Raw genomic sequence first — 15,020 nt, 5'->3', positions numbered from 1 at the left:
AAATAATGTTTTTCTCAGCGGATTGTTTTCCCCTCAGGATTATTAACTGAAAAAGTGACAGCAACAGAGCAGGCTGAGTAATATGTGAGATTTGCACCACTTTTAGCAATATTCCAGCAATATCAATACTGGCAGAGGAACACCACAAATGAGCTTCACACATTGTGCTCATATTGGGAATTGAACCAAGATCTTTGACATGATGAGCACTTTAACCACTAGGCTCTGCCACCACCCTGAGTACTACAGCATGTAGCTCTGTGTGTAGATTAGGATGTGCATGCACAGTTACTTTCATAATCTGCAGAACAGCTAATTGTCATGACATCATCGCACCTTGAAGATCCATGTTAGAATTACTCTTCAGAAACCCATACTTAAAGCTTGTCGTGAGAAGTGACTAACAGGATTGACTGGTCAGGCTTCCTGTCTTGGTTGAGCCTTGCTCTTCTTGGCCTAGCCCGCTCACCCACCGAGACTTCCACAAGTGAAATCCCAAATATGACATTTGTTGCATCTGACCACTTTCTAAATGGCATCGTGTAATCATGCCTCGATGGATGCTCATCATGTTCAAACTGAATTATTTGAAATTACAAATAATAAGAAACACAAATCTTGTGACATAGAAATATGTGCATGTCTTGGCATATTTATTTGTCCATTTGTCCACGTGTGGTTCACAAATCCTGACTAATACATTTAATAAGTTGTATGGTTACCAGCATTACTAGGTCAGAAGGCGCAGGTGATCATTGACATTGTAGCTCTAATACCCTATTGTGTGTCCAGGAAGGAAACCTTCCAAATTGTCAACCCTTGTAGCGTTGTCATGTGTGGACCGATGTCTAACCAGATATGTGGCTGGCTTTCACAATTATTGACTTAAGTAATAATTGCTAAATCGGTATTTGGTGGTTGCTACCGGTAACCTATTACATGTATCATCTAGAATGAGACTTGCTTAGAAGTACAACTCGTGAAGTTAGAATGTATCTCCATTAACCCATGCCTGTCATAAGAGGCGACAAACGGCATCGGGTGGTAGGCAAGTTATCAGTTTTCAGTCGCAGAGAGAGAGAGGTAGGTAGGTGTGCGTGTGCGTGTGCGTTATTCATTGTACACATTGCGCTGCCTATATACCGTTAAAGTAAACACAATTCATTTACTACGGATGATATGGTTGTTAAATTATAAAAGAAGTGAAACATAAAAAATGTTCATTTTCTTAACAGTTTATTACAAAATGTAAAATTTATTGAAATCATTAACATTCATTTCACTCGGTCTATTTTGATGCTAGGCGTAAAGCAGCCCTTTGTCTGGTATATGTCCGGGGTTGGTGAAGAAGTAGAGGATCAGTAACGCCGACACCAAACACGGTGACGGTCATGGATTTGGCGAGTGATGTTGCTGTGATTGTCATATTGGCTGCGTCAACCGTCAGATCCACTGAGTTGCCGCCGTAGTCGATGCCGGTGATGGAGAAGCGTGTGGTTGACGGCGGAAGGTTTGGGTTAAACACTAGTTGTGTATCCTCGATCCGGAATCCTCCATAACCAAACATCATCGCCTGGAGATATCCCCCCATACCAGTGTGGAAGTTGACGGCGCCGCTGCCATCGGCGTTCTCCGTCCAAATCTGTGGGAAATTAGGCAAAAAACCGGAACTGTTGTATCCATGGAGTTATTCTTTCTTGTGGAAAACATGAAGAAAGTCCTTAGTATCCTCGCAATGGCCAAATATTCTTCATTAATATGTCTGCTAGTTATGTTTATGGCAATTGTTTTGGCGTATATATAGCAAAGTGGAAGGAGAGTATTGAAAGGTTTTCAAGTGCTTCTCCAGAAAAAAAGCGCTATCACCAAATTCAATTGAAGCCAAAATTGTTGCTTTGGAAACGCAGTTCTAAATGTTTCAGAATTACAAAACTAGCAAAAGGCACTAGTTCACCACCGGCCATATCTATGTGCTACGTTTGGTGAGGAAATAGTGACCGGTTTTGGATTTCTGCTCTGGTAAGAGCGGAACCAGCAATTTCAGTCGAAGTCAACCTCGTTGCCATGGAAATGCAAAACAATATTTTATTCAGAAGTACAAACGGGTACACCTCCAGATCTGTCTATGTGCTAAGTTCGGCGAAGAAATATTTAACGGTTTTTATGTTCTACTCAGGACCCGAATGTTGAACAGAGTCCATTTTAATATCCCCTCAATACGTTACAATCTCTCAAGCCGCAAATAGCGTTAAGATTGCTGTTGCAGACAACACCCTTAGTCTTTTTCATTGCCCTCAAATAAGTTTTTCAAGTCTGATGGAAACATATATCAAACATCATTTTAAATTAAAAGGAAATCTCGACAGTAGGGAAAATAATGCGGGTTAATGAATGTGAGACAGACGATTCCTGACAATCAAAATACTAGTATGTACAAATAGGTTTAGTCAGTGACTGGGCAAGTCTAGATTGCCTCATTTTTGTTGCCTACTTACATAAAAAGGTTGTTGGACATTTTGGATGGTGCGCTGAAAAAGTGAATCGGCCTTGACCTTGTCACCCAACTGCAACCAGTTAATGGTGAAGATGCCCCACGTCATTGCCGGGCCGCCAGGGGTCGCCTAGTAAAGGACGAACAGACACGGGATGTTACATCCAAATATCGAAGTAGCTTTACATTAATAAGCAAAGGTCGGGTTTGAATAAATGATTTTTATATTCATTGAATGACATAAACAAGGACATTGTATACTGCCCATGAAAAGTTTAGACTCACTAGTGTAAATTATAGCCCTAGTTTCAATCAGCTGTTCTAGACTAATTTTTGCAACATATTTCATACTGTCTAAGGACCTTTATTAAGATACACTAGTACATTATAAAAGAAATTCATAACATTGAAAAGATTGTGGTCACGAGTTCAATAACTTGTCAACATGAACCAGATCTGCACATGCTTTTCAGCATCGTGTAGTTCACCTGTAACCACACACATATACACAACATGTAGTGGGTGCTTTAAGTGAGTCTAAAGTTTTGATGGGGGGGGAGGGGGGGTATAGTTTCAGCAAATTCTCATGGATTGCTGATGTTGGTTGTTTTGGGGTTTCCTTGCATTCACAATGATATTTCTGTGCATTATTTCTAGTGCCCCCTGTTTGTTTTGGGGTTTCCTTGCATTCACAATGATATTTCTGTGCATTATTTCTAGTGCCCCGTGTTTGTTTTGGGGTTTCCTTGCATTCACAATGATATTTCTGTGCATTATTTCTAGTGCCCCCTGTTTGTTTTGGGGTTTCCTTGCATTCACAATGATATTTCTGTGCATTATTTCTAGTGCCCCATGTTCTGTGTGACCTGCTTAGGGTGTCACTACATGGTAAGCGTGTCAGACTTACAAACTTCATACTTTCTTCCATCTGTAAACTAATACGCCTTGATTTAACTGGAACACAGTTCAAAGGCTTAAATCCCACTGAGTCAATAAAGGTTAGTGTGGTTACCTTCTCGTAGATCGTGAGGTCATTCTTGAGCACCTGCTGCGGTAGCTTCGCCATGAGTGGGAACCCCAGCATCACCACATCCGCTTGCTTCACAACGGTGCCTGCAGACAAAGACAATACACCTATCTGGCATCAGAAACAGACCACCGGTAGATGTATAACCAATCTCTGCTTCAGTAAACCCCGAGTAACTCAAAAACGAGTGAACGTCGTTTAGAGATTTACTTTAGCTGTCCCGGCAGTCTGAATATCCACATTTTTAAACAAGTAGTCGACAGCGGCACACAGAAAGGTAAGACTGTGTGCAGTCTTGACCATAGTTGTCTGTCCGTTGAAATTCCATTTTGTGGAAAAGGACGATCCTTCAAAAGTGTTTGCCATTCTTCGAGACCTCCACTCCAATCCCTGACTCGCCAAAATATTTTGTTGCGATTCTTAAGAAATTAAAGTCCACAAACGTAACTGTCCTTAAATTGTAACACACACACACACACACACACACATGGCCGTTCAACTCAAAGGTGTTGCTTATAAGAATATGATTGTAAGGTTATCCTTATTTTCTTACGTTAATAATCTCAACCTCCAACTGCAAGACAGTTTACTAATTTCTTTTAAAACTGTTTTTCAGTCATTGTGTAACTTTGCTTATAAAACATCCAGATCACTTTTAAATTTTCACATTATTTCATGAAGGTAGAACGAGTCGCGTTGCTTTGGAAACAAAATTTTGTAATCTGTAGATGAAGAATAATGAAGCTAACCTGGGGCATGTTTATGAGCGTGAAAGGACAAGAGGTCCATATACGGAGTAAAATGTCCACAGCGGCGAGGATAATTCAGAGAAGATAACGTTTTCATTTGACGTCGGACAGAAAATTCAACACGCAGAAAAATACGGACCTTCTTATAAAATGGACATTAATTTAAAATGTGCACACAGATTGTTTAAATGCACAGGCCGTACCTATCTTGTAGGTGTCAAACTCTGGGTGATACTGTAGCTTGTCATCGAAGGGGACGTACATGTTGTCGGCGATGTCCTGCCAATAGCCGGGGGGACTCTGTCCTGCCATCTTGGTGGCGTACACCCCCGTCAGCAGACTCAGTTTGGCGACGGTGTTGGTGTAGACAGAGTTACTGACGTTGTAGTGGTACTCGTCCGGCGGCATTACACCTGTGGAGTGAATGAGTATGGTTTCGCTTCTAGCAAACTGTCAGTAATATCACGGCAGGGGACACCAGAAATGGACTTCACACATTGTGCCAATGTGGGGAATAGAACTCGGGTCTTTGGCGAGACGAATTAACGCTTTAACCAATAAAGCGGCTACCCCGCCGCCCCATGAGCTGAATGGTGCGTCTGTTAAGCCAGTAACGTAAAATGGAACACAACACTTTAAGGAAAGCCATGTTCTTTGTTTTTCAAAGAAACTTCTTGTGTAGTGTGTTTCTTAACTAACTTGGCCCTTGGTCTTCGTTTTGTAAGGAAACTTTTGGGACTACGTCATGCGTTTCTAGATTCAGAAGCCCATTGTGCCCAAAAATGTTCTTTGTTTTTGAAATACACTTTCTATGGTATAGCTCTTGCGTTTCCAAACATAATTGCCTTTTGTGTTGAAACGTGTCGTACACGAATATTGCGTTTCGGAAAAGTTTTGTGTTAGAGTCAGGCACACGTACCCCTTATTTCCCACAGTTTTGTAGAAGCGTTCATGACAACCCTCGACGCCCAGAATTCGGCCATGTTGGTGATGGCGTCAAGACCCCGTCCTTGGATGAGGAAGTCTGTGTCGTTTGTGAGCTGAAGATACTGTCGGAACGCCAGAGACACGTCGCCGGTGATGTGCTGTTCCAGATCACCACAGGCCACAGAAGGACTGGTCTCCAATCCTGAAATACATTTATTTTATACATGATGGTACCTGCCTTCCAAACTGACATTTTTCCTCTTCACGAGATGATGCTCTATTATCCTTAAAACAATGCTTGATAATGAAAATTGTATTGATGAACTGACATCAACCTGTTTCCAATTGTATTTGCTTGTATTCTTTGTGAAAAAAATCAAAACGTTCCTGTTGTAAGCATAATTTCATGAAACCTTTCTTAATCACTCGAATATCAACTAAAATGTGTCCGTGAAGCATATGCTATGCAGCCTTGTAGACACAAAGATATATAATAGCTATAGCAATAATATATATCTGATGAATACGACATATAATCAGAATTTTCTTGAAGCTATGGAAATCTAGACTTGCCACATTTTCTAGACTTGCGTGGGCTTTCTTGGATACACATGTATTTATACTTCAGGGTCTGTACGACAGACTAGGTTGGGGACTTTAATTCCAGTGTGCTGAAAATCATCAACTTGTTAGAGAATGAAATTCGTAGCTTCTGAAAACTTAACCTGCGACAGTATTTCTCCTAAAATCAAAGATTAAACGAAAAATAAAGTTAGGTTTGTATTTGGGACATTCCTCTAATTGTTGATCAGTCATTTACAGAATTGGACGGACATGAAAGCATGATCACTTCTTAATCTGTTCCTCAGAAAACTTTCATAATTAAACGAAAAGGGAATTTATGATGAGACTTTAAGTTAATTCAAATTAATCTATTCTTTGTGTTTTGTATTTTTGACTACCATGGTAACGTTTGTCACCTGTAAATCCTGATTCCCATGGGTACCTGGCCCCGCGGTAGCCGGTCGAGTTGGCTAGTAGCTGGGCTGCTTTCAAAGTCCGTGTGCGGGTTCCAACCAGTGTGCGGCCAAGATCAGCATGGAGCATCATGATTGGTGGGAACATCCACGTGGACTGGTCCCAGAACACATGACCATTATAATCCTAAGGACGAGAAACCAATCTATACTACTCAAAAGACGTTGAACACTGACATTGGTCACCCAGAAATCATGATTGGTGGATAGGAGGAACCTGCTTGAGATACACCAGCGCATGACCTTGTGTTAATCCTGAAAGTTTTATACATATTACAGAGTTATGCCCCTTACAGATCACAGTACACGCTGTATATTTGTGTCATGTGATGCTTTGTTCTCTTGTGTTAATCCTGAAAGTTTTAGACATGATATTACAGAGTTATGTCCCTTACAGATCACAGTACACGCTGTATATTTGTGTCATATGATGCTTTGTTCTCTTGTGTTAATCCTGAAAGTTTTAGACATGATATTACAGAGTCATGCCCCTTATAGATCACAGTACACGCTGTATAATTGTGTCATGTGATGCTTTGTTCTCTGCTGACTCTGTAGGATTGATAAACGTGGTATGAACACTTCCCAAATTAACCACTCGCTATTTCTACGTTCAGACAAGTTGAAACCATCAGTGGATCCGGGAATCTCATGTCCAGGATGATGAACAGTAAAGACTACACAACCTCACGTGAGGTTACAAACTCCAGTCGCAGTTCACACACAACAAACGAGTGCATCAAATCCCCCATCGCATTATTCCCTGGGGCCACCCCTTCCTTCAGTGCTAAGCACTAAATGAAGCAAATCTGGATTTCCCGTACTTCTGAATCTCCCATTTCACTGAGGCACCCTTTCGGTTCTTCTGCCAACACTATATAGATTCAGAGACAAAGTTTCATTATACCAACGCTTGATTTCTCTGGTACAAGCTCTTCGAATATGAATTACATACGGACCAACAATGAAAACGCATAAGATTTTATTTTTCAGATCATTGTTTGAGACATAAGTGAGAAGTACTAGTGGTACACTGAATACTTCAAGTGATTGTTCAAAGCTTGATTAGGAACAGGTGTTCGAGTTCAAATCCACTTCATGCTTCCGGAAACAGCAAGCTGAAATTAATGTGATGGACTGGCCACAGCAGATCTCAAGCTTATCGAGCGCCGCCAGTCACCGTCGTAGATCTCGCACTGACCTTGCAGCAAGAGTGGAGGAACATTCGCATGACCTGTATTGCGCGCCTTTGTGATCATCGTATCAATGCCTCCGTCAGGGCAAGTGGAGAATACACAAGATACTGACAATGTTGAAATTGGTGACCTTGTTTGATCTTATTTCGCATTTGCTGATATCCAACTTTTTTTCAGCACCATAATCATTGCTTAATGCCCACGTCATAAACTGAGACTGATTTAACATCCAAATGTTTTTGTGACATTCCACATCAAAATCAGTATAAAAAGAGAGTGAAATTGAATGACTGTTACTGATGTGTAAAACAACATTCGATCAGTAACAAGCTGTCTTTATTACGAAAGACCCATTACCTTCCCCCTAGAGCCATGGGCCAATCCTCCTGGTGACAGTCCAACAAAAGACCAGGTGGGATCCTCTTTCAAAGGGAGAGAACTGGTGAGGTAGTAGAGGCTGGCATAGTTGATCCTGGCCAGCTTGAGGTTCCCTTCCACATCCACACGTCCCTTCTCCCAAAGATCATTCCAAACAGCCACGTGGGAGGAGTACAGAGTACCATTCGCCATTAAATTCATAGCTAAGAAACAATGAGGTACATTTACAAGAGCTTCCAAATCATAGACGTGAGATGCCTGGGCCCAGAGTGTAACCTTGTTGGGCGATTGTCCTATGAAGCCAAAGCGTAATGAATGTTCCAATCTCTGAAAAAATACTAAATACTATGCCACCAGATATGTGCGATTTCATATGAACATAGTTCGGCGCGAGACTCATCAATTTTGTGGTGGGAGCGTAACATGAGTAATTTAAGTCTTAAGCCGTGTTGGCAGCTACGCATTCACATGAGAGTGTATATTATAATTATCATCAGAATACGTTTGATAAGATCCGAGCTCATATTTAACATGTCACGCATGCAAGTATATGTGTGAACTTGTCAAAGAAAGTTAAATGCTGTCTGAAACTGTGTACAATTACAGAAACCATATTGTTTTCACGTGAAGATTGCCTTACAGACAGGCAGTTGTTGTCTAAACCTTTATAATGTATGCCGGAAAGCCAGAAGACTGTCTGGAAGTACATAATTATAATGTATGCCATTTGCGAAAAAAAACTGTTTGAAATTGAAATCAGTTCTACAGACGGGTAACTGTCTTAACTTGAATGCAACGGATGAACATTAATACAGAATGAACTGGAACGTTAAAAAAAGACTCTCGGTTCTAATGGAACGATAAGTATTACCGCATCAGACGCCATATTGATATTGGGACGTGACTTTGTCTCTCACCTTGGTTGAAGCCGTCGATGGCCTTGCTTTTGTCTACGTTGATACACGTGAAGAACACGAGGTCTTCCCTGGAGATGCCTGCCGGAAGTGACAGGGTTTGGGGGATGTTGCTGGAAAACACCGTCACCGGCGTCACCGGCGCCATCGCATCGTACTCCGCTTCTTTAGTGTGTCCACTCTTCATACTAGTGAAAAGCAACATAACCAATAATACACCGTGTATACTACCCTGTCTTTAATAGCATAGCTACCCCGAACGCGAAGGGTTTTTATTTGTGCCCGGATTCTTGACACTTATAGGCTTTTAGGTTATAATAGGCTAACAGAGTTAGTTGAGCAGTATGTCCCATCTCGTGCATTGAGATCAGCGGATCAGCTCCTTCTTAAAGTGCCCAAAGTAAACCTAAAAAAGTTTGGACATAGGTCATTTTCATTTCTCGCCCCATCACTCTGGAATGATCTACCTTTTCAACTGAGGGCGTCTACATCATTGACTATCTTCAAAACCAGCTTGAAGACATATCTCTTCAAAAGACTCTACAATATATAATACATCCAATGACAATGCATTTGTACATATTCTGTAGCGCATAGAGCAGGCACTTAGTGCCTGGAGATTCTGCGCATTATAAATTTACTTTATTATTATTATTATTAACATTAGTTAGACATTTCGGGTTTGGGGAATAATTTGGATCGGATCAGGCGATTGGCTAAATGCGTGCCTAACCCGATGGCGTCATTTGCTCCTTGTTTCCAAACACGGGGCGATTGGGTGGCCTAGCGGTTTACGCCGAAGACACGGGTTCAATTGCCCACATGGGTACAACGTGTGAAGCCCATTCGGGTGTCCCCGCCGTGATATTGCTGGAATATAACTAAAAGCGGCGTAAAACTAAACTCACTGTTTACACACAGATTTGCCTGGTTCAGTCTCGTACAGGTCGATGTACGAACCGACGTGAAATATGTGGAATATTGTAAAATACGGCCTTTGGCAAAGTTCACCCATTCGTTTTTCAGCCTCGGGGCTTCATTCCTTCTATATACATTCCTTATCGCATTGTGATTTCCCTCCGTCATGTAGCTGAAATACTGATGAAAGCGGTGCTAAACCTCACTCACTCACTCATTCACGTCGGCATAGAAACAGACACGTGTTAATGCTGATCTTCATCCAACACGAATATTATACCATTACTGCCCACAAGCTGCTTCACTTATGTTGCATTTGCACTTACCCTCCTCATCGATTTAAATATGTCTGTACATGTATTTAGTTGTAGAAATTAACAATTCAAAATTCAAACTCACGTGATCTGCCCGCTGTCGTCAACATTTGTCCACGTGACGTCCTCGGTGGCTGTGCCGTTGTTGACGTTCAAGTTCACCGTGATGTTGCCGTTATGGTTGCCGGACGTGTCAGCTATGATCAGCTCTATAGCGAGGACGCTCGTCGCTACTCTGTGTGCATATATCCGTAGTTCCACATAGAAGCCGTCCCCGTTATAGCGCTCGTAGTAAACGCCTATGACATACACAAGATATTTAAAGGGGGACTTGGCTCAGAAAACTGTCTGTACCTGAATTTTCATCCAAGCTGTAACCACTCTTTGATAACTGATATCAATCATGCTAGTTCTAATTTCCTGATCAGATGAAAATCATGCTACAGCTGGTTCTCGCGAAGGAATCATTATTTTATCTATACCGACAGTAGATATTTCTTCAAAATCTTGGAAAGTCACCATGTCATGTGTATACACATGTATGCATAAAGACGTGTATAGAATTGTATAAATCGAGAAACTTAGTGTAGGTCTACTTCGCTTTCAGCACTTTTTCGGCAATGGCACAGTGGGAGGGGACCCCAGAAATGGGCTTCACACATTGTATTTATGTGTGAATCGAACCTGGCCTTTGGCGGAATGAGCGAACGCTTGACCACTTGGGTTACAAAATCATCCCATAAACTCATCGGCGCTAAAGGGCCCGGCAATGAATAAGGCTTTGATTTCCATGGAACTCCCAATTCAGGGAGTCTATTTCATTCGCCTCTCGGGCCATACTGGTAATAGTTGTATGTTGAAAGTTTAAGAGACGGCAAGGTAGCCTTGTGTTTAAGCGTTAGCTCGTGACGGCGAGCGTTCGACTTCGATTCCACATAAGGGATATATCGCCATGATAATGGGAAAAGGAGGGTGAACCTAAACATACTTACTCACTACTGGGTAAGGCATTAATCTCTTAAAGACGCATTTTAACCCTCAAATCCAACGTCTTTTCAGTCATATTGACATTCTTTAGAATCTCACCTCTGCCAATGTCAAGGACGAATTTCTTAGTGACGTTGCTAGGGATGATGGATGTGATAGACACGGCCACAGTCGATGGAAGTCGGGCTCGGTGACTGTCCCGCGCTTTACCGTTATAAAGGCCGTTCATGAACATGGAATCGCCCTTGACGACCGTTGCCACGTGACCGTTGCCAATCTCAGGCCATAGACGTTCATCCGTAGGGTACCTATTTTTCAGAACATATACTGAACAGCGAAAGAAACGTAAGTTTCGAAAAAATGAAACCTGATAAAAGTAAGTGTTCATGTTTATATCTTCTATTTAAAACTTGACAAATATAATATATACTGATGTATAAATATCAGTGTCATGTAAATCAACTTCAGACAGAAATATATCGAGTTACCATGAAAGGGCAAAACTAACCACAGGGTAAGTTTTGACAAGGAGACAGGACCAATGGTTCTGCAGCTCACCTTTGCAGACATGTATATAAATTTCAAAACGTCACCCGTTTACAATTTTGACGTCACGAGAAGTCAGGAAATATCACGAAGAGGTGTCTTTGTTGCTAACCGCCACACACAAGAACGTTTCCTATATACGAGGGGACAATACAATCCAGTGATTTACATTATGAACGTTGCCTTACGCAGTTGGGATACGATGACAAGCACCAACCATTTCAGCGAACTTGGCCACCCTATCCCGTCAGTCGGATTATTCTGACCTCCACTTTCACGGGACCGGCGAAGTCTGTCATCTTAAGTTTCATCATTTTGTTCTACGTTCTGTTGATACACTCTAACATCTCATGATATATCAAGTTTTCAGTCAATAAAAATCTGCGGGTCTAACTTACTCATCTAACTCAAACACTGTAGCGTCTTGGGGCAGAGAGGAAGGGGGCACCTTGTCGGCGTCACATGACACTCTGTACCGCGTGTCACCATGACGAATCGTACATATCCGGTCTGAGGATGCATGTCCACGAGTCATCTTGTCTGAGTCGGACTGATCCGGCGACGATATGGTATGGAGATGCGGGGTTTGTCCATCCTGCGACTCCACCCACGACACAACGTTGCCAGTGTCCCGGTGACCATGGGTGTGAAGCAGCAACAGTGTCGTGGTGGTGATGAACGTCAGGAAGCCCACCATCAGGACGCTCTGGATGGAAACCTGGATTGATAGGTGCATATTTGTACCATTCATCACTGATCATGGGTAGATGGGACTGCTTATTGTGTTTCTCTTGCCACATGCGTAAGCTACATTCCTCCATACAATCCAGTAGGTATCTGTAAAGCCGCTCATAATCGTGAGTGAGTGAGTTTAGTTTTACGCCGCTTTTACCAATATTCCAGCAATATCACGGCGGGGGACACCAGAAGATGGGCTTCACACATTGTACTCATGTCTTCGGCGTGACGAGCGAACGCTTTAACCACTAGGCTACCCCACCGCCTCCATAATCTTGATAAATTGTGTGTTTGGGTTTTTTTTAGTTCAGCAGAAAATGAAAATGCTGTCTTTCAATTGTGTTGTTTGCATGCATATGCTTTCGTGAGAGAGAGACAGACAGAGAGTGTAGGGTTTTATCGAGCAATAACAACGGGGACCATGGTGTTTATAAGTTATACATGTGAAGGTGTGGGGGAGGGGGCGAGGGGTTGGCGGGGCGGAAGGGGAGTGTGATTTTCTTGATGTTAACTCCTCTAGGGGAAGGAATGTAAGAGCGTTGGTCTTCGTAATCGTAATTGGGATTCAATAACATGCATCAACCTTAATAACCGCCGAATCTTATAACAAGCCTCTGACAACAAGGACGATCTGAAACTGGTTCATGTGAGTCTCAGACATTTGAGTACGATGACACACAAGACCAGCCGTGCAGGTCCTGGCTGCCAAACAATGTTGAATATCTGAAATATTACACCATTGAACCATATCATAATAAACGTAGCGAATTACACGAACAGTTATGCGCTCGTTACTGAGTGCCAATACAGCCTCGTCATACGCACCTTGGAGCACACTCAGCTGTTTGACTAATGGTTGTCAGTAATTGGTTACAGTCACATCCCAACTGTCCTACCTACAACGAAGATGGCCGTGACCTTTAATTGCTATTGTCCGAAGGTTAATCTAAGATACGTACCATATGGACTCCGTATCAGCATCTCTCAGCATCAGTAGTCACGCCCCCTTCCGTCCCCGTTATAACGCTAATTTGGTTCCGCTGTTGGAACACGATGCCGCCACTGGTTATCAAACAAAATGGCAGAGTACAATGCACTTGTATATACATGCTATAGTTCGTCGAGCACTGGTCGGATCTGTGGTTAATAAAAAGGAAAAGATTGTGGTATAACGAATTGAAGACCGTACCTCCCTTGTTCATTTCACAAGCATGTAAACATTTATTACTCAAATATGACCTTAACTGACTTACCGCCAATGTCCAAATAACTATATCCGTCTGTGTGTATATATTTGTTTTACAGACCAAAACATGTTAAACACGTTTTAAAATGTGGTTCAATTTTAATTGCTTTTAGCGATTCAGATATTTTAAATATTTGATTGCGTTTTCACCAAAAATGATATAGATGAAAAAGGAAAATTGCAATTATAGAATTGTTGTCTCCATCTACATTTAACAGAAACGAGTTTGTAAACAAACATAAAATGGCAGACTGTCTGGAACAAGCCTGTTCAGAAAACTGACTGCAGGCAAGCATAGATCTGTTTACTGCAAGCATAGTTATCTATCTGTGCCAGCGTCTGACCGATATTCACGCTGCAAAACAACCCGGCAACGTTTCAAACATGGAAATGTATTTACAGAGATCCTATTACACTTCACAGTGTTGCAGTACTCCCTGTGCAGGATTTCATCAACGAGCCTTGCCAGTATCAGCTTCACTCAGGTTCGAATCCCAGATGGACTCCATTAACGGTCCAAGGTAACGCGTTGTTTAGAACAGCATAACCCAAATGTCAGTGTTGGGTAGCTTCCACCTTAATCGGAAAATTGTTAACCGGACATTGGTCTTCGGTGTTTTCAGCTTCTCCTAAACTATCGGGCGCGGTGGGGTAGCCTAGTGGTTAAAATGTTGGCTCCTCACGCCCAAGACCAGGGTTCGAATCCCCACATGGGTACAATGTGTGAAGCCCATTTCTGCTGTCCCCGCCGTGGAGTTGCTGGAATAGTACTAAAAGAGATCTAAAACCAAACTCAGCCAGTCCTAAACTATCAGATGGGTACGTTTCATACAGACCCTGAAGCAAATATATCCAAGAAAGCCCACGCAAGTCTAGAAAATGTGGCAATTCTTGATTTCGGCAGCTTCTGAAAATGAAGAAATTAAGTCTCAGGGTTCCTTTTCAGTACATTTTATTCATTTTACTCTGAACTTTGTAAAATATGTTCTTTTCAGAGACTAGTTGTTAGTCTCATGGTTCGTGAGTGAGTTTTGTGCCGCACTACCACGTCAAAGACCAGGAATGGGCATCACACGTTTCCCTAATTGAGAATCGATCTTCAGCGTAACCATAACCAGGTTACACCAACCCCTCAGTATCATTTGGAAACAAACGCCACACGTTCTAGATAAGGGCTCATCCTCTATATATCCAGGGTATAGTTCCGATAAGTCTCCACCAGATCCCTGGAGGAATACATTTATTACCTCCCTTGGCTGGGTTTTATCCAATCAGGTGTCTACGCTGAGAAGTTGAGCGAACCAATCACACCTCACTTTTGCTTTTTAAATTATCTAACCAATTAAGCTTGGCAACACAAATAATGAGGAGGTTCTCTGAAAGAGGTAGAAGGATTTCTTGCATACATTATTTTCAAAGTTTAGGACCTATCAATTTGTATGATTTAAAAAAGATGAGTAAACCGCTATCTTTGTTGACACTGGCAAGCTTGGTTGTAAAGGCGGCTTAGCTGATACTCTCAGAATGCGAGACCAGCAAAAGGGGGTAAACA

The 15,020-nt window shown here is 42.0% G+C and overlaps 1 protein-coding gene across 2 annotated transcripts; it reads right to left on the bottom strand.

The window, feature by feature from the left end:
• Positions 1–1,219: 1,219 nt before the first annotated feature.
• LOC137295425 (protein-glucosylgalactosylhydroxylysine glucosidase-like) lies at positions 1,220–13,284 on the bottom strand. 2 transcript variants are annotated; one of them, XM_067826789.1, is made up of 12 exons: positions 13,182–13,284; positions 11,883–12,202; positions 11,038–11,246; positions 10,037–10,250; positions 8,723–8,907; positions 7,785–8,008; positions 6,175–6,358; positions 5,187–5,396; positions 4,471–4,680; positions 3,504–3,604; positions 2,496–2,621; positions 1,220–1,642 (listed from the first exon to the last, which is right to left on the bottom strand). In XM_067826789.1, exons 1-12 carry the CDS (start codon positions 13,182–13,184, stop codon positions 1,289–1,291), a joined length of 2,340 nt encoding a protein of 779 aa, XP_067682890.1. In that variant the 5' UTR covers positions 13,185–13,284; the 3' UTR covers positions 1,220–1,288. The 2 variants fall into 2 exon arrangements, with proteins under 2 accessions (XP_067682890.1, XP_067682891.1); XM_067826790.1 differs by lacking the exon at positions 13,182–13,284 and adding an exon at positions 13,048–13,165.
• Between the last annotated feature and the right edge of the window lie 1,736 nt (positions 13,285–15,020).

The sequence above is a fragment of the Haliotis asinina genome, chromosome 8 (genome assembly GCF_037392515.1).
Source record: "Haliotis asinina isolate JCU_RB_2024 chromosome 8, JCU_Hal_asi_v2, whole genome shotgun sequence".
Taxonomy (NCBI): domain Eukaryota; kingdom Metazoa; phylum Mollusca; class Gastropoda; order Lepetellida; family Haliotidae; genus Haliotis; species Haliotis asinina.
This window is presented reverse-complemented; position numbering and strand designations above follow the sequence as displayed.